Source organism: Astyanax mexicanus, chromosome 1 (assembly GCF_023375975.1).
Source record: "Astyanax mexicanus isolate ESR-SI-001 chromosome 1, AstMex3_surface, whole genome shotgun sequence".
Taxonomy (NCBI): domain Eukaryota; kingdom Metazoa; phylum Chordata; class Actinopteri; order Characiformes; family Acestrorhamphidae; genus Astyanax; species Astyanax mexicanus.
Window position 1 is genome coordinate 51,346,417 of NC_064408.1, and position 24,835 is coordinate 51,371,251.

At 37.8% G+C, this 24,835-nt stretch overlaps 2 protein-coding genes across 8 annotated transcripts in view; both read left to right on the plus strand.

Moving 5' to 3' along the window:
• Window positions 1–635: 635 nt before the first annotated feature.
• On the plus strand, window positions 636–12,979 carry LOC103028999 (E3 ubiquitin/ISG15 ligase TRIM25-like). 2 transcript variants are annotated; one of them, XM_007255235.4, is made up of 6 exons: window positions 636–1,284; window positions 6,629–6,724; window positions 6,816–7,049; window positions 7,143–7,302; window positions 7,391–7,450; window positions 11,691–12,979. In XM_007255235.4, the coding sequence occupies exons 1-6, from the start codon at window positions 694–696 to the stop codon at window positions 12,224–12,226; spliced, it is 1,677 nt and encodes a 558-aa protein (XP_007255297.3). In that variant the 5' UTR covers window positions 636–693; the 3' UTR covers window positions 12,227–12,979. The 2 variants fall into 2 exon arrangements, with proteins under 2 accessions (XP_007255297.3, XP_007255298.3); XM_007255236.4 differs by having other exon boundaries at window positions 7,143–7,299.
• A 5,390-nt stretch (window positions 12,980–18,369) lies between these two features.
• The window catches only part of swt1 (SWT1 RNA endoribonuclease homolog), a 45,147-nt gene continuing 38,681 nt past the window's right edge, over window positions 18,370–24,835 (plus strand). For 3 of the 6 annotated variants that reach the window (XM_049479734.1, XM_022665227.2, XM_049479735.1), the window contains exons 1-4: window positions 18,370–18,526; window positions 22,424–22,516; window positions 22,608–22,672; window positions 22,773–23,796. In XM_049479734.1, the coding sequence (XP_049335691.1) occupies window positions 22,433–22,516; window positions 22,608–22,672; window positions 22,773–23,796 (1,173 nt within the window). In that variant the 5' untranslated portion in view covers window positions 18,370–18,526; window positions 22,424–22,432. Of the gene's footprint in view, window positions 18,531–22,423; window positions 22,517–22,607; window positions 22,673–22,772; window positions 23,797–24,835 lie in introns of all 6 variants that reach the window. The other 3 variants (XM_049479731.1, XM_049479728.1, XM_049479736.1) reach the window with 3 other exon arrangements.

Sequence of the window (24,835 nt, forward strand, 5' to 3'; positions counted from 1 at the left end):
CATTCTAGTAAACATGCACTGCTTGTTTGTGACCTGTTTTTTGAAAGTTCACTAAATAGATTTTACATTTTGAATACATTTTCATTACTGTTTTAGGCTAAATGCAAATATAGAAAATTGGATGTAAACTTATTACTTAATTGTTTTATGTACTACAGTGTACAAGAAATCATTTTTCATCCATTTTTTCCAATTTTCAATCAGAATTCAGGAAAAATAAAAAATAAATAATATTTTCTTTATTTTCAGATTTTTCTACTCTACAAGTTGGATTATACAATCAGATTTGTGTAACAAGATACAAAAACGGAAAAAATTGAAAATCGAGAGAAGATTAAACTTCTCATTTTCCTTAAAATTCTGTTTGTAAAAGGCCAAAATGAAAAACTAGATAATTGAAGAAATTGGATCAAAACACATTTCTTCAATCTCTACTGAATGAAAAAGTTTAATTTAAAAGAATTAAATTTTATACACAGTTTTCTATTTTTGATTTTAGTTTGATACAGTCAGAAAATTAAACTGCTAAACATTACACTGACCAAAAGCAACCAAAAACTCGGTGTAAAGCTGAAGCGTTGTGCGCATGACAAACGAAAAACTTGCGTTTTGGCGCGAAATCACTCCAACTCCGGTACTTACAGATAAAGCAGCTCGTTGGTACAGTGAAAACCCTGGTTTCCTGCAGCTGCTATGCTTCGGTCAGGGGGCTGTGTGGGTTTTCTGAGCTGTCCGGTGTGTCTGGAGCGTCTCCGGGATCCGGTAACGATACCGTGTGGTCACAGTTACTGTAAGAGGTGTATCTCTCAGTGCTGGGATGAGGAGCAGCTCCAGAAGAAGGCGGTGAGCTGCCCGCAGTGCAGGGGCTGCTTCCCGGCGAGGCCTGCCCTCAACCGGAGCACCGTGCTGTCTGAAGTGCTGGACAGTGTGGAGCCCAGCCCCGCGGAGCCTCGGGGCTCCAGCCCGGGCTCAGCCTCGCTCGGGGGGGAGTGTAACTTCTGCAGCGGAGCGGTGAAGAGCAGGGCCGTGAAGTCCTGCCTCACCTGCGTGGCCTCCTTCTGTGAGACACACCTCAGACCTCACCTCCAGTTCCCCGTCCTCCAGAGACACGCGCTGGTAGAAGCGACTTCAGGCCTGCAGGAGATGATCTGCTCCCGACACAACAAGCTCCTGGAGGTCTTCTGTGTCCAGGACAAGCGCTGTATCTGCCTGCTGTGCGCTATGGACGAGCACAGTGGCCACACCACAGTCTCTGCTGCTAAAGAGTGGTGCAGACTACAGCAGGTGAGATCAGAGCTGAGTTAGGGCTGCAGCTTCTACAGATACATTATCAAGAAGGGGGTGACTAAATATTAGATTAGATATTTTGTATGGAAGAGGTAAAAGTTCATATTTACACACAATTCAAAACAACAAATTAATAGGGCTGCAACGATTATCAGTATAATCAAGAATTAATTCATTCATTTGTAGTTAACTTTTTAACAGCACTGCACTACACGAAGTGCTGGCAATAGAAACTCAACAGAGAACAATTGAGTGTTCAAACACAACACACTTCATATCTACTCTCTAAATATCAGTACTTTCAACATTTAAACATGTTCTAGCCATTTTAAGGGCACAAATCTCACGTTCACCTGTCCTCTGAGGTAATCAACAGATTAGTTTACTACCAAAATAGTCATTAGTTGCAGCCCTACAAATGACTGGTTACAAATTCTTACATTAAAAATACAAATTTGTCCTTTCATCGGTTCTTACAATGAAACAGCAAAGAGTTTTTTTTGTTCACTCACACACACAAACACAGACACACAAACACTTACTTTCTACCTAACAAATCATTTAATTTACTTAATAAAAGAGAAAATATCAAACAATGTATTAATCTCTCAGGGGGAATTAAACTGTTCCAGGAACTTGTACAGAGAACTTGTCAGATTGCAAAGAGTATCGTTATCACAAAAATCTTATGAAATATTGTGATATTATTTTAGGGTCATATCGCTGACCCCTAATTTTAAATGTCTAATATATTGTTTCTTAAGTCTGACAAATCTGATGCCTTGAGAATTAGGCCCAAAGTGCATTTTGACCATATCTTATGATATTACATGCACTCTTCACAGGGTCCTTTCTAAAAAAAAAAAAAAACAGTAATATTTGTTTTTTTAGCCTTTTATCAGTTTAATGTATTGTGTCCTAACTCTGACAGTTTTTTGAGACGACTTGAGAATGAAGAGATGATTCCTTGAGATTCAGACCCAAAGTGCAGTTTAACCATTCATTCTATGGGTCGTTATGGAGAATATCGACAGTAAAATTTGTTCTTTACAACTTTTTTTTAGTCCGAAATATTGTTTCCTACGCCTGACAGTCAGTGTTTTTAAAACATAAAACTGATTAAATGCTGCTCTGGAAATTAGACCCAAAGTGCAATCTGACAATCAAATCGGTTAAATAACATACTATTTTCAGTATATTTAAACAATATATCAGAAGTACTATTTGCTCTGAGCTGTATCTTGCATCTACACTTACATGCACATTTTTATTCTTCCTCTAATTGTTATTTTAATTAGTAATATAGTATAGCAGTATATGGACATCTCTTGGTTAAAAGCCTCTTTTCATTGTTAAAATTCACGATCTACAGGCGCCCGCATGTAACTGCAGCAAGCGTTTATGATGGAACAGAAATCTGGATAAGACGCTGGTAAATACAGTGAGTCCAATAAGTATTTGATCCCTTGCTGATTTTCTTTGTTTGCCCACTAATAAAGACACTATCCTTCTGCACTTTTAATGGTAGATATATTCTAACATGGAGAGACAGAATATCAAGACAAAAATCCAGAATATAATTTTAAAGAATATATTTTAATTAATTTGTATTTCAATGAGGAAAATAAGTATTTGATCCCTCTTGCCAAACACACTCAATACTTAGTGGCAAAGCCTTTGTTTGCAAGCACAGCGGTGAGACGTTTGTTGTAGTTAACCACAAGTTTAGCACACACACCAGGGGGAATTTTGGCCGACTCTTCTTTGCAGATCCTCTCTAAATCATGAAGGTTGGTGGGCTGTCGCTTGGCAACTCTGACCTTCAGCTCCCTCCATAGATTTTCGATCGGATTGAGGTCTGGCGACTGGCTGGGCCACTCCATGACCTTAATGTGATTTTTCTTGAGCCAATCCTTTGTTGCCTTTGCTGTATGTTTAGGGTCGTTATCATGTTGGAAGACCCAACCACGGCCCATTTTCAGATCCCTGGCAGAGGGGAGGAGGTTGTTCCTCAGGATTGTGCGGTACATGGCTCCATCCATCTTCCCAGTGATGCGGTGAAGTAGCCCTGTACCCTTGGCAGAGAAACACCCCCAAAACATTATGCTTCCACCTCCATGCTTGACGGTGGGCACAGTGTTCTTGGGGTCATAGGCAGCATTTTTCTTCCTCCACACATGGCGGGCTGAGTTGAGGCCAAAAAGTTCAATTTTGGTCTCGTCTGACCACAAAACCTTCTCCCAATAACTTGGTTCATCTTTCAAATGATCATTGGCATACTTGAGGCGCGCCTCCACATGTGCTCTCTTCAGCAGGGGTACCTTTCGGGCACTGCAGGATGTGAATCCATTGTTGTGCAAAGTGTTGCCAATTGTTTCCTTGCAAACTGTGGTCCCAGCTGCCTTCAGGTCATTTGCTAACTCCTGCCGAGTGGTTGCAGGACGATTTCTGACCGTTCTCAGCATCATTGCCACCCCACGAGGCGAAATCTTCTTTGGAGCACCGGGCCGAGGTCTGTTGATTGTCATGTTATACTCTTTAAACTTTCTGATAATTGCACCAATAGTTGTTACTTTCACATCCAACACCTTACTACCGTATTTTTCGGGCTATAAGGCGCACTTAAAATACTTATTTTTTCCCAAAAATCGTCATTGCGCCTTATAATGCAGTGCGCCTTGTGTATGGATTTTGCTTGTGTTTACTGACCTCGATTTTTATGTGGTACACGGCGCTCTGTTGTGCAGAATTCCTCACCCACGCCAGAAAAAGATCCCCCTCTTGGGCTAGCGCGCGGTTACCTTTGACTGCCGTACTGCCTCTCGGCTGTGGTTCAGGGTAGCTAGTTTCCACTGTAGCTCCGTGGCCAGAACAAGGTGCCGGTAAACTTTCCTTTCCACCCGTTCTGGGGTAATAGCACAAACTGTTTCTTTTTAGCGCCCACTTCTAAGTAAAGTTAACCTCTTAACACGCGCTGGCCCACCGGCGGGCCAGAAATATTTAATATTTCATAACTGGCTGTGTTTCTGAATAGTTATGAACAGTTACAGGTTCAATATAGACATCCAATATACCATTTTAAAGCTTAGAATCTCTGCTTTTGAGCTATTTAGCCTATTTAGCGGAATATCCTTTCAGAAAATAAACATTTAGGGCGAAATATGCCTTGGTTATGATTTTAATAATTCATAACTCTCATATTTGCGTTTATCGTTCGTCCATATTTCATCGAATGCGGTCATGTCATACACCATTCGAACCGTCTGGCTCTCCGGATTCCAGAACTGTGCTTTTACTGTAGGATGTATGTTTCATGAATTAGAGCTGCGTCAGAGCGCATGTTTCCAGTAATAAAAGGCTCTCCTTTTGTCCTGGGGTAACCTCCGGTCACTGCCGCCACCCCCCCGAACACACACCCGCGCTCAGCCACAGGTCCTACCTTCAAAACGCGTCCAGACTAAAGAGAATCCATCAATCCAGTCTCCTGTAATCCACAGTTATATCCAAACAGCGCTGGAAATCACTTCATCCAGAAATGAAACTTATCCAATCTTTATCTCTGTTTTAAAACCGTTTTATTCACCGAATTCGGCACAACACGCTATTATAGTCAGAAGCCTCGCGGAGTAATGCGGTACTTGCTGTGCTTCAAGTAGTATTATGGTCTGTCGGAGCGTTGCGGCTACCGTTGTCAGGAGCCTCGCGGAGTAATGCGGTACTTGCTGTGCTTCAAGTAGTATTATGGTCTGTCGGAGCGTTGCGGCTACCGTTGTCAGGAGCCTCGCGGAGTAATACGTACTTGCTGTGCTTCAACATAATATTATGGTCTGTCGGAGCGTTGCGGCTACCGTTGTCAGGAGCCTCGCGGAGTAATACGTACTTGCTGTGCTTCAACATAATATTATGGTCTGTCGGAGCGTTGCGGCTACCGTTGTCAGGAGCGTCGCGGAGTAATACGTACTTGCTGTGCTTCAACATAATATTATGGTCTGTCGGAGCGTTGCGGCTACCGTTGTCAGGAGCGTCGCGGAGTAATACGTACTTGCTGTGCTTGTTGATTTATTGCTCAGAGATGTTGTTATTTTTCACAGATATTGTGAAGGATTTATTGCTCAGAGTTATTGTTACTGATATAAATAAAGTTTCATTTAGTGCGCCTTATAATCCAGTGCGCCTTGTGTATGGACTAACACTAAAAATAGACCGTTCACTCATCGTGCGCCTTATAATACGGTGCGCCTTATAGTCCGAAAAATACGGTAATCTTTTTGTAGCCCATTCCAGCTTTGTGAAGGTCAACAATTCTGACTCTGAGGTCCTGTGACAGCTCTTTGGTTTTACCCATGTTGGAGACTTGAAATCTGTGTGATCTGTCTGATTCTGTGGACAGGTGTTTTTCACACAAGTGATTAGTGAGAACAGGTGGCTTCAGGTCAGGTAACAAGTTGATTGGGAGTGTCTAACTGGTCTGTAAAAGCCAGAACTGCTAATGAATACTAAGGGATCAAATACTTATTTCACTCCATGAAATACAAATCAATTAATATATATTCCTTAGATTTATTTTCTGGATTTTCTTTTTAATATTCTGTCTCTCCATGTAAGAATACATCTACCATTAAAAGTATAGAATGATCATGTCTTTATTAGTGGGCCAACGAAGAAAATCAGCAAGGGATCAAATACTTCTTGGACTCACTGTAAATAAGAAACTTCAGCGTTGTATAAATAATGCTGTTGTCATTTTATGCCACTAATATACTGAGAGAAATGCAGTTATACAATTTAACTTAAATATCCTAAGTAACTAAAAATAAAGGAATTAAGAACAAATGCCGACTTATTCAAACAAATATTATAAACAATAATTTCATGATTTTTTTTACGATAAACACATCACATAAATTGGGATAGCATTGTGAATAACAGCAAACTCATATTGCACACTACACACTGCAGATACACACACATACACATCAAACTACTTTTAATTGATCACTTTTTACATTAATATTGGTATATATTCACATTGTGTGCGTTATCCATAGTAGTTATTGGTGTCATCGCTGTAAGTTAGCAAAGCCATTAAAAGAGCAACAGATGACCATGTTTTTTTTGTTTTGTTTTTTTTGTAAAAATAAATTGCACAACATGTTAAATATTAATTTGTGTTTCTATTCCATGCTGGAGCATGTTACAGGAGGACTTGCACTCTGAATTATCCCAAAGGATTCAGATTTAGTGATGCGGTTTAATCATAAGATCTGCACACTACTAACAGTAAAAGTAAACCCCTGTATGAGTGTGTGATTTGGTGTCTGCTTTTGTATTGTTGTTTTAGAAACCACTGCAAAAGATCCAAGAAAGATTTCATGCACTAATACAGTGTCGGGAAAAAGAGTTGCAGGCACTTAATGAGGCTGTGAAGGCTTACTCCGTAAGTTTTGTTTTAATTTTGTTATTCAAATTAGTGCTTTTTGTAATTAAATCTTTTATGTACTGATTTATTTGTGTGGTATTTGAACCAGACTTCAGCACAGGCGGCCATGGACTTAAGTAAGGAGTTCCTGGCTGAGATAACTAAGTACATGGAGAAGAACCTGTCTCTGTTCTGTTACATGATCCAATACTATGAGAAGAAAGAGTTGCACCAAACACACATGCTCCAGAAGAAGCTGGAGCAGGTGATTGCTCATCTTAAGCGGAGTGACGCTGAATGCAGTCAGCTGAAACACACTGATGACCCCATACTCTGCCTGCAGGTAATGACACTGGTCCTATTTTTGACCATTCTCATTGACTATACAACAGTGCATTTCAGATTAGTTAATCATCTTTTTTTTGTGTTTCGATAGAAATTCCTTTCTCTCACTGCAGTTGCTGAGTCTGAGGTCCCCAGAAGCAACCCTGTGAGCAACAATCACTCATTTCTGAGTGCCAGTCATCTTTTATTAGGGCTGAAGGAGCAGATGAAGAAACTCTTTGATGAGGAAATGATAGAGATGAACACTGGTGGTAAAATGATTTATAAAATAGATTCAAGGTGTTTAAGGCCATTTGGTTCATAATAACATGTATTTCTTCTATTTCTCTTTTTCTGCAGTTAAACAAATTAATATAATCCTGCCACCCAAACCCAAGACCAGACTGGAGTTCAAAAAGCGTAGGTCTATCCATCCAACATTCACACAGTATCTGAAATGCACTCTTAAGACAGTTCTTGTAGCCCTGTGCAGATTGTGTGGTGCTGTGTACCTTACTCTTTTTAAAACAGATTAGAGACTGTTTTACTCCCAAACATGTACATGTATTTGAATGATATGTTAATGTTTTTATATAAAAGTAACTGGAAGTGTACAGTCAACATTTTTGAAGAAATTCCCATTTGTAAAAACAAACCTGCTTTTCAGAATTGAATTCTGAATGGATCTCAGGGCCAGACAGTCTTCATTGCTATGGTCCTTCATGCAATAAAATTGACTAAAGCATCTAGGGTGCCTACAGTTATGCTTCAACATTTGTGAAACAGTTAGAATGTTCTATATTTAAGCAATAAACCACTCTATGTACATGCTATGACGTGTGATATTGGCACTGCTGTGCTGCAGTTGTAGGCACGAGGCCGCAGGCCAAATATTACGTTATAGCAATAATAATTAGGGGTATGAAGAGACACTAATATCACAAGACGAGACACGATACTGGGTTCACGAGAACGAGATTTAAAAATAAAATTTAAAAGAAAACCTCAAAAAAAAACTAGTTTTATTTGACAAAATCATATAACGTAAACTTCACAGACTGGTTTCTCTCAAATATTGATTTTATAAGTAATAGAAATAAGAATAAGATTAAAGAAATAATATAGTTATATATTGCAAACAATAAGTGCAAACCACAACCAGTCATATTAAGACTATGGTTTGTGTTTTTTTTTTTTCTCTAAATCTCTTGTAATTTAACTATTCATAACCATAGCCAGTCATATTAAGCCTATGCTTGAAGTGCAAACAGAGACAGAACATTTGTTTAAATACAGTACAGAGCTAAGGGATTAGTACAACTGCCTATGAAACAGTCACGTGTATGATTTACAGATTTACATATGGTTTGTGTCTTTTTGGTCACTCTGTTACCGTTTATTGTTTCCAAAATGCAGCCAGACATACAACTTAAAAAGGGGGTATACAGCCTATGCGACGCATATGGGGGCTGCACTAAAAGGGGCGCCAAATGAAAGCCCCAAATAATTTTTTTCTCAGGAGAAACCAATCAGCTTGCTGGTTTTGTGGAGCGTCGTGGGCTAGTTTGCATACACCACAAACAGAAAGTAGTTGCACTCCTGCTGTGTTGCCAGATCCCGCTTAAAAAGTCCACACTAAACTTTTTTTTCCACGAGACAGGTTAAAGCTTGAAGAGAAATATCATCACATTTAGTCTCGCGAGATCTCGTCACACCCCTAGTAATAATGCATATTTTCGAATCGCTGGGCTTATTTGTGGGACTGCATCTTTGCTTGTGCCGCCTATTGGAAACATGGTTTGTATTTGGTTTGTAAGAGCTGGATCGTTGCACAACATTTCAATTGGATTAATGTCAGGAAATTGACTTGACCATTCCAAAATATAACGCTTATTCTTCTGTATCCATTCTTTGGTAGAGTGACTTGTGTGATTAGGGCCAATGTCTTGCTGCCTTACCCATGTTTGCTAAACATTCAGTTCACAGACAGAAGTCCTGACATTTTCCTTCAGAATTTGCCTGGACAAATCTATTGTACCATCACTGTAGTTAAGCTGCCATTATCACATATAAGAATAGGTTTTTATGGTGACATACAGTGATTTCCTTTCTCCAGATAAAATGCTACATTGTTACAGTAGTCTTCTGGCTTACCTGTCTTATAAAAACAATATTCAGTATACATTTTGTAAATAAATACATGAATATTAGCCAGTGTTGACCTGCTAATCAAAAAAGTACAGTGTAATTTGACCATGTCTAATGTCTTTGTTTCCGTTTGATGTGGTTCCCTTATCTACTTTCAGGAGTTTTAGGTCAAATTTATGCTGAAATATTTAAAATTAAATTAACCTGTTTTTCATAAGAAAATATATAAAAATAATATAGAATTATAAAAAATAAATTTATAAAAATCTAAAAGTAATCCATTACATTGATTCTGCAGTGTGATGCATATGCACGTGAGGGAGAGTCAAATTCTGGCATGGAGAATTCAGCACAACAAACAGAAAGGCAACTTGCAGAACTGGAAACATTCTACAAACCAATCGTCAAGTATGGAGGGAGGCAGCCCACTTATGGCTAATTGGTCTGCTCAGTAAACTATGGCGTGGAACCAAAACTACCGTATTTTTCGGACTATAAGGTGCACTTAAAAACTTTTAATTTTCACAAAAATTGACAGTGCGTCTTATAATACGGTGCGCCTTTTGTATGGATTTTACTGGTCAGGTTGTAAGGAGCAGTAAACACACACTCCGTGCAGCGTTATAGAGAGTTTCAGTGCTATACAGAGTCCAGAGCCGTGCAGCTCCAAGGCTGAGCAGCAATAGCATTAGCTAGATGCTAACCGCTAAGCTAGCTAGCTTATTCACTGAGATCAGTATTATCTAAATTTTACTCGTCAGGTTGTAAGGAGCAGTAAACACACACTCCGTGCAGCGTTATACAGAGTTTCAGTGCTATACAGAGTCCAGAGCCGTGCAGCTCCGAGGCTGGAGCAGCAAATAGCATTAGCTAGCTTATTCACTGTTCAGAGATCAGTATTATCTAAATTTTACCCGTCAGGTGTAAGGAGCAGTAAACACACACTCCGTGCAGAGCCGTGCCGCTCCGAGGCTGGAGCAGGCAATAGCATTAGCTAGATGCTAACCGCTTAGCTAGCTAGCTTTTTCACTGTTCAGAGATCAGTATTTTCTAAATTTAGCACTTTTAATACTGCTGGAGCAGTATTATTAGAGTTAGATGCTAATCGCTAAGCGTTCACCGTTCAGAGGTGAGTTATCGGCCTGTAAGTCTGTGCTGCTTTGCCTGGCTAGCATTAGCTAGATGCTAAGCGCTAACTCTCTCAGAGGTGAGTTTTATCAGCCTGTAATCTGCTTGTTTACCGTGTTAAAACAAGCTACGGGGGACGAATCGCTAGCTAATATCTCACTGTCTTACCAGAACACGCAGGATTACTCAGTGTAACGCTGTCGTTTAAGTTTGGGTTAACTTTACTAGTTTAGGTGACTAGCTAGCGTGCTAGCGGATAGCTATGCTAACGCTGGTGCAGCAAGCCTTAGTGGACATCTGGAAATCTAAGCTTACTGTAAATAAACTGAAGCACGTTACTCACCCAAATAAACAGTTTTCAGGAGAGGAATCTGTGTAGATTAATATCCAGCACTCGTTTGACTTTGAAAGAGCTAACGTTAGATTTGTATACTGAGACGCTCCACCGGCAAGCGACCACCCCCGGTGGGGGAAGGGAAACATGGCGCCACCCCTGTTCACTTTGATATAGGCACCCTTTCTAGTGTCACTTAACGCGCCTTATAATGCGATGCGCCCTATGTATGGAAAAATAGCAGAAAATAGGCGTTCTTTGATAGTGCGTCTTATAATACGGTGCGCCTTATAGTCCGAAAAATACGGTAATACAAAACGTTTGTGCCAGGTAAATTAAAACTGCACTTTGGTATGTTGCCTTGTTTAAGGTGGCCACTGTAAGCTGGTTAAAGCAGCAGCGACAGTCACAAAGGCAGGAAGTAAGTAATGAAATTCTTCTCAGGCAGTGCAAGCCGTGAATCAAACATTAAAGCACAGGGATATGGTAGGAGAGCTTCAACATAGGAGCCCAGGACTAGGGTCTGGGGAATGTTGGGATCCGTTGGAGGCATTCAACAAGGCCATGTTACCTGAGAGTAGACAATTGGTTACTAGTTTTATTCAAGAGCAAGGGAAGGAAATATGGCATGCAACTTCAGCCTCGCAAGTTACATTATGTGCTGGGAATGGGACTTTGAAACACATTCTATGTGCGAGTGTAATGTTAAACAAATGCAAACTATGAATATTTGGTAAATGGGCTTATGGACAAGATGGGAGTTGATGTAGGTTTAATTCTGCTGATTGCATCTTAGCTCTTGGGTGCCATATAGAGATGGACAGCTCAGGGATTTTGGGGGCAATTGCCAGTTATCTTTTATCTTAACTAATTCAAAAGGTGGGGATAGGTGCTGCCTTAACCTCTCCAGATAAATGTGTGAGGCATAAGTTTGCCATGTTTTCTCTCCTACCTGGTTTAATTTGCCTGTTTCTCTGCTAGCGATGTTTGATTAGAAGTTATTGTGCTGTTTTTGTGGGATGATTGTTTGATTCTGTCTCTTTTTTTTAGATTACTGCCAGCTGAAGCTGTCACCCGACTCATGTAACTCGTCTCTACAGCTGTCTGAAGAGAACCGTAAGGTTCAGTTCCTTTCATATGGAACATATTCCACTGCTGAGCCTCATGCAGACAGATTTATTCATACAAATCAAGTTCTCTGTGATGGTGCCGTAAGAGGGTGCTGTTACTGGGAGGTTAAGTGGCAGGACAAGGTCAATATCGCTCTGTCTTATGGAAGTATAGTCAGGAATGCATGTGGTGACAGTAGCAAGTTTGGATATAACGATCAGTCTTGGAGCTTGGAATGTGATCGTTATTTTTGCAAATTCCGACACAACAGCATTGTCACAGAAGTCTCCACATATCCACCAGAACATATAGGAGTTTATCTAGATGAAGATGCAGGTGTATTGGCTTTCTATCGTGTTTGTTCCCAAGGCCCTATGACACTGCTGTACAAAACACAGGCCGAGTTCACCAAACCCCTTTATCCTGGCTTTACACTCGATTCCTTTTTGGGTTCCTCATCTGTGACTCTGTGCTAGAAACCACTGTGGGCTATGGGTTGCTTATAATACTGCATAATGTTTTGTTTATGCCATGTGAGGAAAGTCCTATCAAATAGTTTGGTGGATAATGGTTTTTGAGTTAAAGCGTTTGCTTGCATACCCATGTCAGTTTCCTAGGCTTGATCCCTTTCTCTGAAACTGACTTAAATCAGGCGATTGTGTTCCTTCACACAACTGAACTTATTATTTATGTTTCATTACATTATTTACTTTAAGAGTGTCAGTAGTAGTAGCAGGAGTCACTTATATGACAAAAGAAAATCACACAACTTGTAGACATATTGTTAATGTATGTTCGGTTTCTGTGGTTCTGTAAGTTTTAACAAGTTAGTGCGGTTCTGAACACTTAAAACTCTGAACTGAAATAAATCTAGTTAAACAGGACTAAGTATACGTTCCAACTTTTGTGCCATTTCAATGTTCTGCAAGTACTGGCAGTATGCTATTGAAAGAGTTAATTAGTATAATGCTATACAAATGCTGCACTTTTTGGGGCACCCCTGGGCAAAATACTTGTTACCTTGAACAGCTAACTAACCAGATGGTGTGCTGGTGATTTTTAAATGCCATTAAACATTTAAATGCCAGTGTATAAGGTTAAAATCTAGTGATGTTTAGTTTGACATGTTTTATAAAGAAGTGATTCATTGTTTAGTTAACTTTTTTTTCACTTACTTGTTGATCATGTGTGTATAACCAAATAAATAAAAGTAAATACTATGCATATTATCTAGTTTGTATTTGTTTATTTCTTTAATTAGTGCATTACAGACTTTACTATCAACTACTTTGGAAATTTGGGACTTCACTATGGTAAACAAACAAGTTCTAATGTCAATCGGATAAACTGTTGATTTTCTTCAGTGATCTATATTCTTTAGTACAGATGGAGGCATTACTAAGCCAAAGTTTGAAGAACCACTGCTGCTGTGTAATAAGTTGGCACCTAAGTAACAGACCCATGGGTTTGTCAACATATAATTCTAAAACCAGAATCCTGCATCAGAGCCAATGTCTTTCTTTGGAATTTGCACGTATAAAATTCTACTTTTTTTTTTATTCTAACAGCACAAAAAAGTTTGTGATTTTGCCATAAACAGTGCTTTAAAGTAATATATTGTTTCTGTTTTGTTTTTGATATTTAAAAAGTCACCAGGATTCACAAGAAGTGTTAAAAATAGAGGTTATTTGGTTAGGTTTATTTTAATGTAATATAATTACTTTTCTGATTGCATTGGTTTTTGTGTCCAATCATACAATACGCAAAACACATATAATACACACATGTAGATAAAATCATTTTAAATGTTTTTTGTAATAATCTTTATGATAAGGTATTTCATGTTTGAATAAATCCTGCAATACTGTTAATATGCTGAACATCAGCTGTTTTGTTTTTGGGTGGTTTTCTATGCATTTTAGCGGACAAAATTGTTTTACCAAGCAACTTGTTTTTAACTCAAGCTGTTTAGCTGATTAGTCCAACAAAAAAAAAAAAAGCTAAAGATAAAGAAATATTAACAAGAGGCTGTCACAAATTCTTTCGTTTTTAGACATTTAGACATCATATTTTGGTATTGAAGTATTTACAGGGGTGAATGTAGTATTTACTCAATAAAATAAAATATTAAAAATACTCAATATCTAGGTCAATGCATGAAAAAAGCATATTATATCCCCATGGTTCAGATTCACAGAGATGTTGGTTTTCTTTTAAAAGAAAGAAGCAAAGTCTCACACAAAATTTAGATACAATGGACATTTAAAAGAAAGATGTGGTACTGATTCACGTTCTGATTGACAAAACGAGAATTCAACATCTATTTATTTTTAAATTTTGCAATTCTCTCGTTCATAGTGTTGATGGACAACTATCTTTGTCCCGCGTGTTCGTTTTGATAGGAAAAACAGAAGACGTAGAGAATTGCAAACAAAACAGAGTTTATTTAAAAACAGGATCCTGGGGAGAAAACCATACAAAAATTAAGACATCCTACAGCTATCCCTGGGTGTTTTCTCCTACATCCCAAATCTGACTCCCCACTATTATACCGAAAATGACGTACATCTTGTTGCTATGGTGTTACTAAGGATTGTAGGTGGTCTTTTACTGTAAGTTTACCATTCATGGGATTTCTTAAGTTTTGCAACTGTCTCTTTGTTTTTACCAAATACGGGTTCTCGTTAAGAAGTAGTGTCTTAATGTAACTGGGTTCAATCAAACTTTTGTCAGCTAATTTCCTGCTGAAGCAGCAAAGGAAAAGGAGTATACCTGTTCCTCTGCCAGAAAACATCCCGTTAGGCTCACCACCCACAGGCAAGAAGACAGTGTGTTCCGGTGATTAATTGTTGTGCTTTGGTGCATCGAGTACAAGTAAGGATTATATGCTGTCTATAATATCAGGAAATGTGACAAGTATAACAATCAATAAATGCATAAAGGATATATGATTACATTCAATAAATACATATAATGTATATGATTATATTTAATGGATATATGAATCACATATAAATGGTACACTTTTGATTATAATGTTTGCTTGTATTAATAATCAGAGGTGAGGAATCAAGGCATAAAATGAACACAAGTAAAAATATAAGACAAAAAGGTTTAAATCTGCAACAATAGGAAATATGTTGTAAAGTATTTTTAAATGCACTTCCTTAGCTTTATTAGGGATACAAAATGTATAGGGTAAAAGCAATGCTTTCTTACAGTTTATATCTTGGATCAAGATATTCTAAAAGGAAAAATCCATATTTTCTTGAATGAAACACATTTGGGATTGCTTTTATGACAGTTAAATTCTGTATGAACAACAAATAAACAGTGTTTACTTAAAGTTACAGTAGATATAAAGGTTCCCATCTTCATCACATAAATAAAGCAGATAATATATTCCTTTACTATGCCAGTTCTCAAGATAAAGTGATTTACATCTTGTCATATAATTCATTATTCCATAATTTTCCAGAAACTGTGTACAAAGCAAAGCTTCCATGCTAAGAGAGCCTTGGTAGGAGAGAAATTACAAGAAAGAAGGAATTCTAAACCACCTACACTTTGTGAGGGATTAAAAAATATATATTGAATCAGATGACCTAATACATCTTTTAACACAATTGACTTTGAAGGTATTATTCACATAAAAAAAATCAAACCAATCCTCCATTTGCTTTCCCTGCACATAGAACAGCCTTTTATTTCTTTTATTTATGGAATCCTGTATATGGATGGTTGACATATTTGGATAAAAAAATGTAAAAAAAAAAAAAAAAAAAAAAAAAAAAAGTCATGGTAATCACTGGGTTACATTCTACCAACTCTTTTATCTTTCCAAACCTATATATGGTGTTGTAGATTTTTTTCTTGAAATTTACATTTATTTACTAGTTTATGGTCTTAGTGACCAAAATTGTCATATGGTGTGACATGAATTTTATTGTGTATTAAATTAAAAATGGGTATAATGTGATTATGTAAGTCAATTTATCCTGATTCTTTATTATAACTATATAAAAGAATAGCATCGTTCACACGCAAATATGCTACCTTTTGCATTATTTTTCATTATCTACACGAGTAGTAAGGCGTTTAATTGAATTCTTTCAATATACTTTAAATTATTTTCGGAATACCTTGTTATAAAAGTACCAGAATTCTTGTAACATTTGCTGGCACTATTTCCCATCTGTCTCATAAATAACCAAAATCCTTTTTTTTTTTTTTTTATTCTGAATGTCACACCATATGACATGGCGTCACACCATGTGACGAATCACACCACACAACAATCTGTATGCAAAATCTGTATTAGCTGCATTTAGCAAACAAACAAGCTTGGTTTGGCAAGTGATTAAAATCATTTTCAGTTACAGCAGAAACACAGAAGAATGTTTATAACATATCCACTTACTGTATTTCTTAGATGTTGTACTTTTTATTTTAATCTGTTGAATGTTAGCTACAGGAACTTTAATAATCTTTAATAAACTTTATTAAACTTAAAGAGTAGAACCAAGTAATGAACTGGATGTTCAGGTGTGCTACAGTGGACTGACACTGGGTCAGACTGAACTTTTCACTTATATACTATACAAATATGTTAAATATTTAAAAAACTTAACTAGTAGTTATAATATATGTATCTAAGAGCATTATTTATGTATTTAAATACAGTTCATATCATATAGCTTGACAAAATAGTCATATGGTGTGACAAGAAAACCCTGTATGACATTGTGTAACACCACATGACGTTTCATGTACTTAAAATGACTTTAAGCAATGTGGCTTTATGCTAGCATCATAAAATCATGCTAACTGCAATATGACAATATGGTTTTAAAGGAAATATTGACTGAAAAGTAATTTCATGTGGGCCATTTTTGTGTAAAATGTGTCACACCGTATGACAGTGCAAAATGGAACTGAAGCAGGAGTAGTAGATATACTTGATTTTTCTAAAAGAATAAAAAGCGATAACAAACCTTGTAACTGTCAGTGTCCCTTTAAAATTTTGTTCTTTCTCCCTAAAAGAGGAACCCCCCACTTACCTAAGGTGTCCAATAGCCCGTTTAAAAAGAGGAGTGTGGCGTCACAACATATGAAATTTATTTTTGAGACAAAATGTTTTAGTTAATGGTGGCTTTACAATATTATGCCCGAACCTTTAGCCAAGTAGACCCACAAGTAGACACCTGGATTATTAATACATGATTGATTAAACAGAAAATAAATTAATTTGCTTGTTTTTTTCAAAATCTAACTTTGTCAAATGTGATTGGGACAGACTCGCCATATGAGCTTTTTCTGGTTTGACTGAATTTGTGGAAAAAATTAAATGTTAATCTAATGAATGCTCTGTAAATTCATATAAAACAGCACTTTCTGAACAATATCATCAGTTTTTGACATTTTTGTCTATAATTTACATATATTTGACAAACTGGACCAAAAATAAATGCCATGTCAACCACCCATGAACAATGACAGTCCTGGGTAAACAAAACGTGACAAGTATAGAAAAATATCTTAGCTTTTGTGTTGCATGTTCGTTGATCCAAGGAATTCAGACGACACAGAGATTGAGAGTGAACAAGTATGATTTTTTTCAGATCTGGGAAGAACATTACAGGCATGCATCCCAGCCTAAGCTAGACGTCGCCCCAAGTTCTTCAACCTCGTAGCTTCTGACTCCATATTATATACCCCTCTCTGACGTATCTAGGTTGCTAGGTGGTTGCTAGGCATGAATGAGTAATAGATCTCGTTTTATGCTTATTCTTCCAAATATGATATAGTTATGCATTACACTTTAGTTTTTTAGACCTTCTCGGGACCTGTGAGATGTATTGATTGACCTTTGTCCAGTAGGCCCTCTGGGGAATCGTGGGTTGCTAACTTCCCTTGCTTCGGTGACAAGGGGAAGGTTCATTTCCCCTTTGTGACAGGCCTTGGGTTCATCAAGGTTCACATTCTCTCTTGATCATGCTTTCCTACATTTACAGTAGCCCAGTTCATACTCTCTGTTGATAATAGTTTTACTACATCTACAGTAAGATTAGTTAGTTAGTATATCTTTAACAAAGCTTGAAGCTGTATGTATAATTTTGTAGACGCAATCTTTTAATGTAAGGTTACAAAATGTACTTTATTCATTGGTTTCAATCTAGCTGTCCTCTGCTTGACCTGTCCCTAGACCGTAGGAGTAAAAAGAGGAACCCTTTAGTCTGCTAACCTCTGTAACCTCAAGATGTTTAGCATTTGAAGATATATTTGTGTAATATGTGTTTTAATTATAGGTTAAGGCTTTGGCTAGCATGATTATTTTAAGCTAAGCTTGTTATCTTAAGGCCAATCTTTCACACAAGCCTTCTGCTTTTTATAAAATAATTCTTTCTAGAAATGAGAATAATCAAGCATTAAATTCGTGTTCTTTAGTCTGTTTGCAATTGTTTTTTCTGACTGGCCTGAATCGTTTTGTATATGTGGATACCTGGATGATTCTTAATGGGTATTCTCCTCACTAGCATGAAGCGCTCAGCATGAAGCTCTCCTATTGGTCCGTGTTTGACAACGCAGCGCACCAATCAGAGCTGTGCAATGCGCGGAGGTTGAGCTGAAGCACTTCCTGTGGGCTGAGTGTGGAGAAGAGCTACAGCGCTGCTGTGTGAGACTGAGGGGCTGTGGTGATCCGAGTGTCTCTCTCTGAAAACTGTTCACCACAGGACCGGACTGAGAGTGACCGGGGGCCGGGATCAGGGCTGCTGGTGTGTAAGAGAGATCCATGCTTTAATTTGGGTTGTGTCCGGTGTAAAACAGCTCCGGTAACGCTAGCAACAAGCTAATAATATGACTTAGATAATGTCAACAGTAAACTTTACTCTTCAGCTGTTCACACTTTAAACAAGCCAGTTAATCTAGGTTAGCTAAGTTAAGTTAGCTAGCTCAATATTGCTCTTATAACGTTAGTAATGGTGAGCCGGTGCCGCGTATTCAACACTGTTGACGTGGGTTATTTTTTTAAACAACGTTCTTCATCAGCTAACTACATTAATGCTAGTTAACTAGTTACAGTGTTTACTGTATAGTTAGCTAGATGACAATAACTCATAAGCTGCTGTCAGTACAGCTAGCTAGCACTGTCTCAAAGGTTAGAGTAGATAACCTCTCATTACTAACACTTTATTACACTTCATAATAATGCTTACAATAAGTTACAATAATGGTTAACAGTACTAATTAACTCATTATTAGCTAGCTAGCTAATTTGCACACCTTAAAGCATTATTAAGCATTTATACATTTAAACTAATGTCCCTCATTATTATTATTATTTTGTGATGCCTAATAACGTCTTAACTAATGACAATGAATTAGCTAGCAACTTGAGTCATTATTTAACCGTTTAACAATGTTTTTGTTTAAAGTGGAAAGTAGAAGTACTATTAATTAGTGCTGGACGATATGGCCAAAATTCATATCACGATATATTCCTTAATTTCGGTCGATACGATATAATTTCGATATCGATATAAATACTTAGAAGGCCACAGAAAACTGCGAAGAATCCCTGCAATGGAAATATGTACCTACTACTGTCTGAAAATTTAATTTAAGTCTTTGAAACCTCCTTTCACAAAAACATTATAATACTTAAGAAATAAAAAATAGTCAAGATAAATCAATGCTCAATTTTATTTGCATATAGCAAAATAAAAACATGACATCCCTGTCAAACATAAGCCTATATAACTATTACCAATAAAAATAACTTTAAATTAGGACAGAAGCAGAGCTTCTTATTCTTTTGTAAACAAATTTAACAGATCAAAACAAAAGTGTTTCAACTAGGATAAAGAATAAAAGAAGCCTTTATATACATAAAAGCAACAAGATTTTCCCGTCAAATAAACAAACCTATAGGGTTTATCAACTATAAATAACTTAGTTACAATATAAGCTACAAAAGTGCTTCAGCCAAAATACAACTCTTTATAAACATAAAAGGAACATGATATCCCCGTCAAATAAACAAACCTAAAGGATTCATAAACTTTAAATAACTTAAATAACTTACAACATACGCTATAAAAGTGATTCAGCCAGTATAAGGAAAATATTGTATGTAGTGGAACTGATTGAGGTGGTGGAACAGATTAGATGTTTTAACGTTACCGCTGCTAACCTGCTCCACTCTCCGGCACAATTTGCAGCAAACTGAAGTTTAGCAGACCTTCGAGAGTTGAACCAAATCCTCACCACTGAATTAGACCTCCCTCCTTCAATTGATCACTTGTGGAAGCGGCAGGGGCATTCATTTTGCATCAAAAATGTCCCGTGCTGGGAGCCAAGAGGACCCGCGGCTGACCGAGAGGACCCGCGACTGACCGCTGACCGAGCGGACCCGTGGGTGGACCGAGCGGACCCGTGGGTGGACCGAGCGGACCCGTGGGCGGACCGAGCGGACCCGAGGCTAGGCTCGGCTCGGCTCGGCTTGGTTCCGCTCCGTTCCACTCCAGCGCGGAGCATTTCAGATGCGAACCGAGCCTACCTTAGCCTTGGATCCGCTCGTCCCGGCTCCGTTTGGCTCCAGCGCGAGGCATTTTAGATGCGTAGCGGACCCGAGCCTAGCCTAGCGTAGCCAAATCTAGCCTAGCCTAGCCTAGCCTATCTGGCTACGTGCCTATGTGATTACATCATCACGCACAGAGATAGTCCAGCTACGGAGGCTGATTGTGTTCAGCTGTGCGGCGAGCTGACGCCAGTAAAACGCCTGTCCGTGACAGATTCTGTAAATAATACATATCGATATACCACAAAAATGATATCACCGTTATTGAAACATTTCTTATCGCGATAAATACCGATATCGAATTATTGTCCAGGCCTACTATTAATTATTGTGTCCTTATTCTTAAGTGTTATCCAACACTCTTTACTGAGCCCTTAATGTTCATTGAGACTTCATTCAGCTTTGCTAGCTAATATTTCAAGTACTTTTATTTTCACTACAGAGACATTCAATGTTAAACTCTATTGTAGCTCTACAGTTGTGGTTAAAATTATTCAGCCTCCACTGCATTAAACTGTTTTAGCAAGTTTAACATTTATTTTTTATCTTGTTCACAATCAGATCAAATAAGGACTTGTATAATAGTAGGGCTGCAACGATTAGTCAATATAATCAACAATGTCGATTCATTAAATTTGTTGACTACAAATTTCATTGTCGACAAATCATTAATTTGTAACATGGAAAATGGCTCATTCACACAGTTTATACTCCACTCCAAAAGTGCCCAAACCCAACTGATAACATATTTACTTACTAAACATCAGTAATTTCCACATTCAAACAACACCTATACATTTAAATACATTTTTAAATATCATGTTCAGCTGTTTCCATTGTTTTAGAGATGGAAGACATGACAGAAATAATCGTTGAATAATTAATTAGTCGACTGCCAAAATAATCATCAGTTGTAGCCCTGTACAGTAGACAAATTCAAGTTAAATTACAACCACATTTTTATATACCAAAGTCCTTTTTGTGATTTTCTCATTGATAAAATTATTCAACCCCTTAAAGATAGCCACTCTCAAGAACAGAAGTTTAAATCAGGCATTAAAAGCACCTGTAGATCTGAATAGAACTATAACGAGCAGCAATTAAACAGATTTAGATACTCAGCTCCTTCTAGACAGTTAATGTGCCTTTGCAACATGGTGAAATCTAGGGAATGTTCAGAGTCTAGAAAGGAGGTAATTGTTCTTCCTAAGCAAGGATATGGATATACAATATTAAAAACACAAACAAATGGAAGGATATTTTACAAGTTTTAAGATGAGACAAAATTGGAACTCTTTTGTGCTATGGCTCAGCAATATGTCTGGTGGAGGAAGAACGAGGCTTATACAGAAAAGAACACCTTGCCTACTGGGAAGCATGGTGTGGGTCAGTCATGCTATGGGGCTGTTTCACTTCATCAGGTACATGAAATCTCCACCGAAGAGATTTGGGGTTGAATAATTTTAGACACATCTTTATAGGTATGTTGAGCTAAATGTCCTTAATACAAAAAGAAGCAGTAGCGCAGGTTTCCGATATCCCACATCTAGTTGTATTAATTGGCAATAGTTACTGCAGTCACTGAACATTAATGTTTATTATACCAGATTGTATTTTCTTGTCCTCTTTAACTCAATATCCTTTAATATCAGTGATAATGGAACTGTGGTATAATCGCAATAATACACTCGAGGTTCGTGCTATACTGTGTAATATTGGCATTGCTGTGCTGATCTACGACCGCAGCACAGCAGTGCCAGTAATACATGTTGTTATAGCACTCCCTTTCATGTATTAATGCTTAAATATGCATAGCGGCTGGGTGATATAAAAAAAAAAAAGAATAAATCTCTTTTCTTTTTTTTCCCCCAAATACATGGCCAATACAAATACAAGGTCAAAATAGAAACACGGCATCATTTAGAGCTATCAAATTAGCAAACTAGTTTTTTTTTTCTTTTCAATTTTCTGTCATTATTGTGTGTCCCCAGTTCTAAATAGAGCGAACACATTTATTTCACTGCAGTGTGTAAAGTATGTTTGTACCTGTGCCCAGTTAATGTGATAGTAACACCTTTGTTCTTTATCACAGACAACCAAAATGCCCAAAGAAAGAGCTAAAACAAAAAAACACAAGAAGGAAAAGAAAAGATCGTCCACACCCCGCCGTGAGGATCCAGTGAAGGTAAGGTTATTGGTTATCAATACACCAGTCTTAATTGTTCAGTGTTATTATTATGGATTAACATATTGATTTTGTATTTTCATTTTTTTAGCATAGAGATGACCACAGCACTCCTGGTGATCCCAAAGATAGAAACTCACACAAGTATGTGGCCAGGTGAGACTGAGTTTAGCTAACTGAGTTTAGACCAGTGGCTTTCTACTTTTTTCTTTGTTCATTGTTCAGCTCTGAATAGTTTTTCTTGCTTTCTCTGCAGAAGAAAAAGTAAAGATTATTCACCATATTCGTCAGAAGACCACAAAAAAAAGAAACATGAAAAATCAGATGGGCAAAAGAAGCAGACAATATGCAAAGAAAGCAGAGCATCTCAGGGCGGTGATCACAGAGCATTTTGTGGCTCAGTGAAACGATCCTCTTCAGGGCATTATGTCCTCAGTCCAGGTAAAAGCTCAGGTGGCCACACTTCATCCAAATCTGATCACAGTGTCTCGTCCAAAAAGCTGGAGGAGCAGAATAAGAGGCTGGTTAAGAAAAGGTCGACACCACTGGAGCCCAAGCAGAGAACACCTGAGGCTGCTGTTCGCTCTGAGGAGAAGAGCAAAAAGCGAGAAAAGAGGATTTCCTCAACAGATGAGGATTATCAAGCAGCAAAGATGCGAAGCATCAAAGAAGGACGGGTTGATATTGATGAGATCTGCCGAAAGTCTAAGGAGTTGAGTCAGCAGAGAAGGAAGCAGGTGGAGAAGAGATCCGAAGAGGCTTTGCCAGTAGAGAAATGCTGTGGTGATAAGAGAGAAAGCAGCCGTTCCAAAGAGGGTTTATCCTCCGTCAAAAATGTGCCATCTGCTGTTATACCTAAAGTTACACAACATGTCAGTCCCAAACAGCAGGATAATGACAGAAAAAGACGACTCTCTGAGGCTACAAGTTGTCCAACCTCAGAAGAAAAGCGGTTATCACATCTTCCTCCTCCACTCACTTTCAAGATCCCAAAGAAACCCAGTGTTCTAAAAGCTCAGACCAACACAGACATTTGGGACAGTATTGATAAAACTCCTGCTGTCTGCAAAAAGACCCCTGCCCCTGTTTCTGTTACCACAAGATTATCATCATCATCATCATCATCATCATCTACACTTGCTTCCACAGCTCACAATAAACTGAAACCCTTACCTTTGCTCTCCCGCTCTCGTAAACCCTTTTCTTCACCTAAGGTCCAGCTGCCACATTCTAGTCCGGTGAGGGACTCGAGCTCACCAAGCAACACTCCAACAGATCATGTAAGGCAATATGTTTTTTCTTTAGTTTTGTATTTAAGATTAAATGGGAAATTTTACATATTTTTTACAAATGCTAGTTTTAGAACATTTCTTTATAGGGATAGTAAAAGGAAGTCCTCCAATAAATTAAAACAGCTGGAAACAGAAAAAACAGAGCTCTTTTTCACAAGGGCATTCACATGGCATTCATTCATAGTAGAAACTACCAAAACAATTGTGAAAAAATATGAAATGAGACCCTTAAGCTAACGTTTTGTAGCTATTGGAGGAATCATACCCTGTGGGTGTCTCATAAGCAATTACTACCCCAACACAAAATTTCTGTTTATCTGGTTATTAAGTATAACGCCATACCTTACATTATAGCCATAGGTACAAATGCAGAACTTGTAAAACCATTTACTGTAAATTCTTTCTTAAGATGTTCAAAAGCAAATGTTTGTTTCTATTTATACAGTTGCAAATGCAAGTTAAATTACAATTTTTTTTTTATATACCAAACTTTTTGTAATTTTCTCATTGACAAAATTATTCAACCCCTTAAAGATAGCCACTCTCAAGAACAAAAATTTTAAATTGGGCGTTTTTAAATCAGGCATTAAAAGCACCTATAGATATGAATAGAACCATAACGAGCAGCAATTAAACAGATTTAAAGGGACTTAGATACTCAGCTCCTTCTAGACAGTTAATGTGTCTTTGAAACATGGTGAAATCTAGGGAATGTTCAGAGAAGTCAAGAAAGGAGGTAATTGTTCTTCCTAAGCAAGGATATGGATATGAAATATTAAAAAGACAAACAAATGGAAGCATAATTCACAAGTTTAAGATGAGACAAAATTGGAACTCTTTAGTCCTATGGCTCAGCAATATGTCTGAAGGAGGAAGAACAAGGCTTATACAGAAAAGAACACCTTGCCTACTGTGAAGCATGGTGTGGGTCAGTCATGCTCTGGGGCTGTTTCGTTTCATCAGGTACATGAAATCTCCACCAAAGAGATTGAAGGTACCATAAATTCAGTTTACTACCAGGAGATCT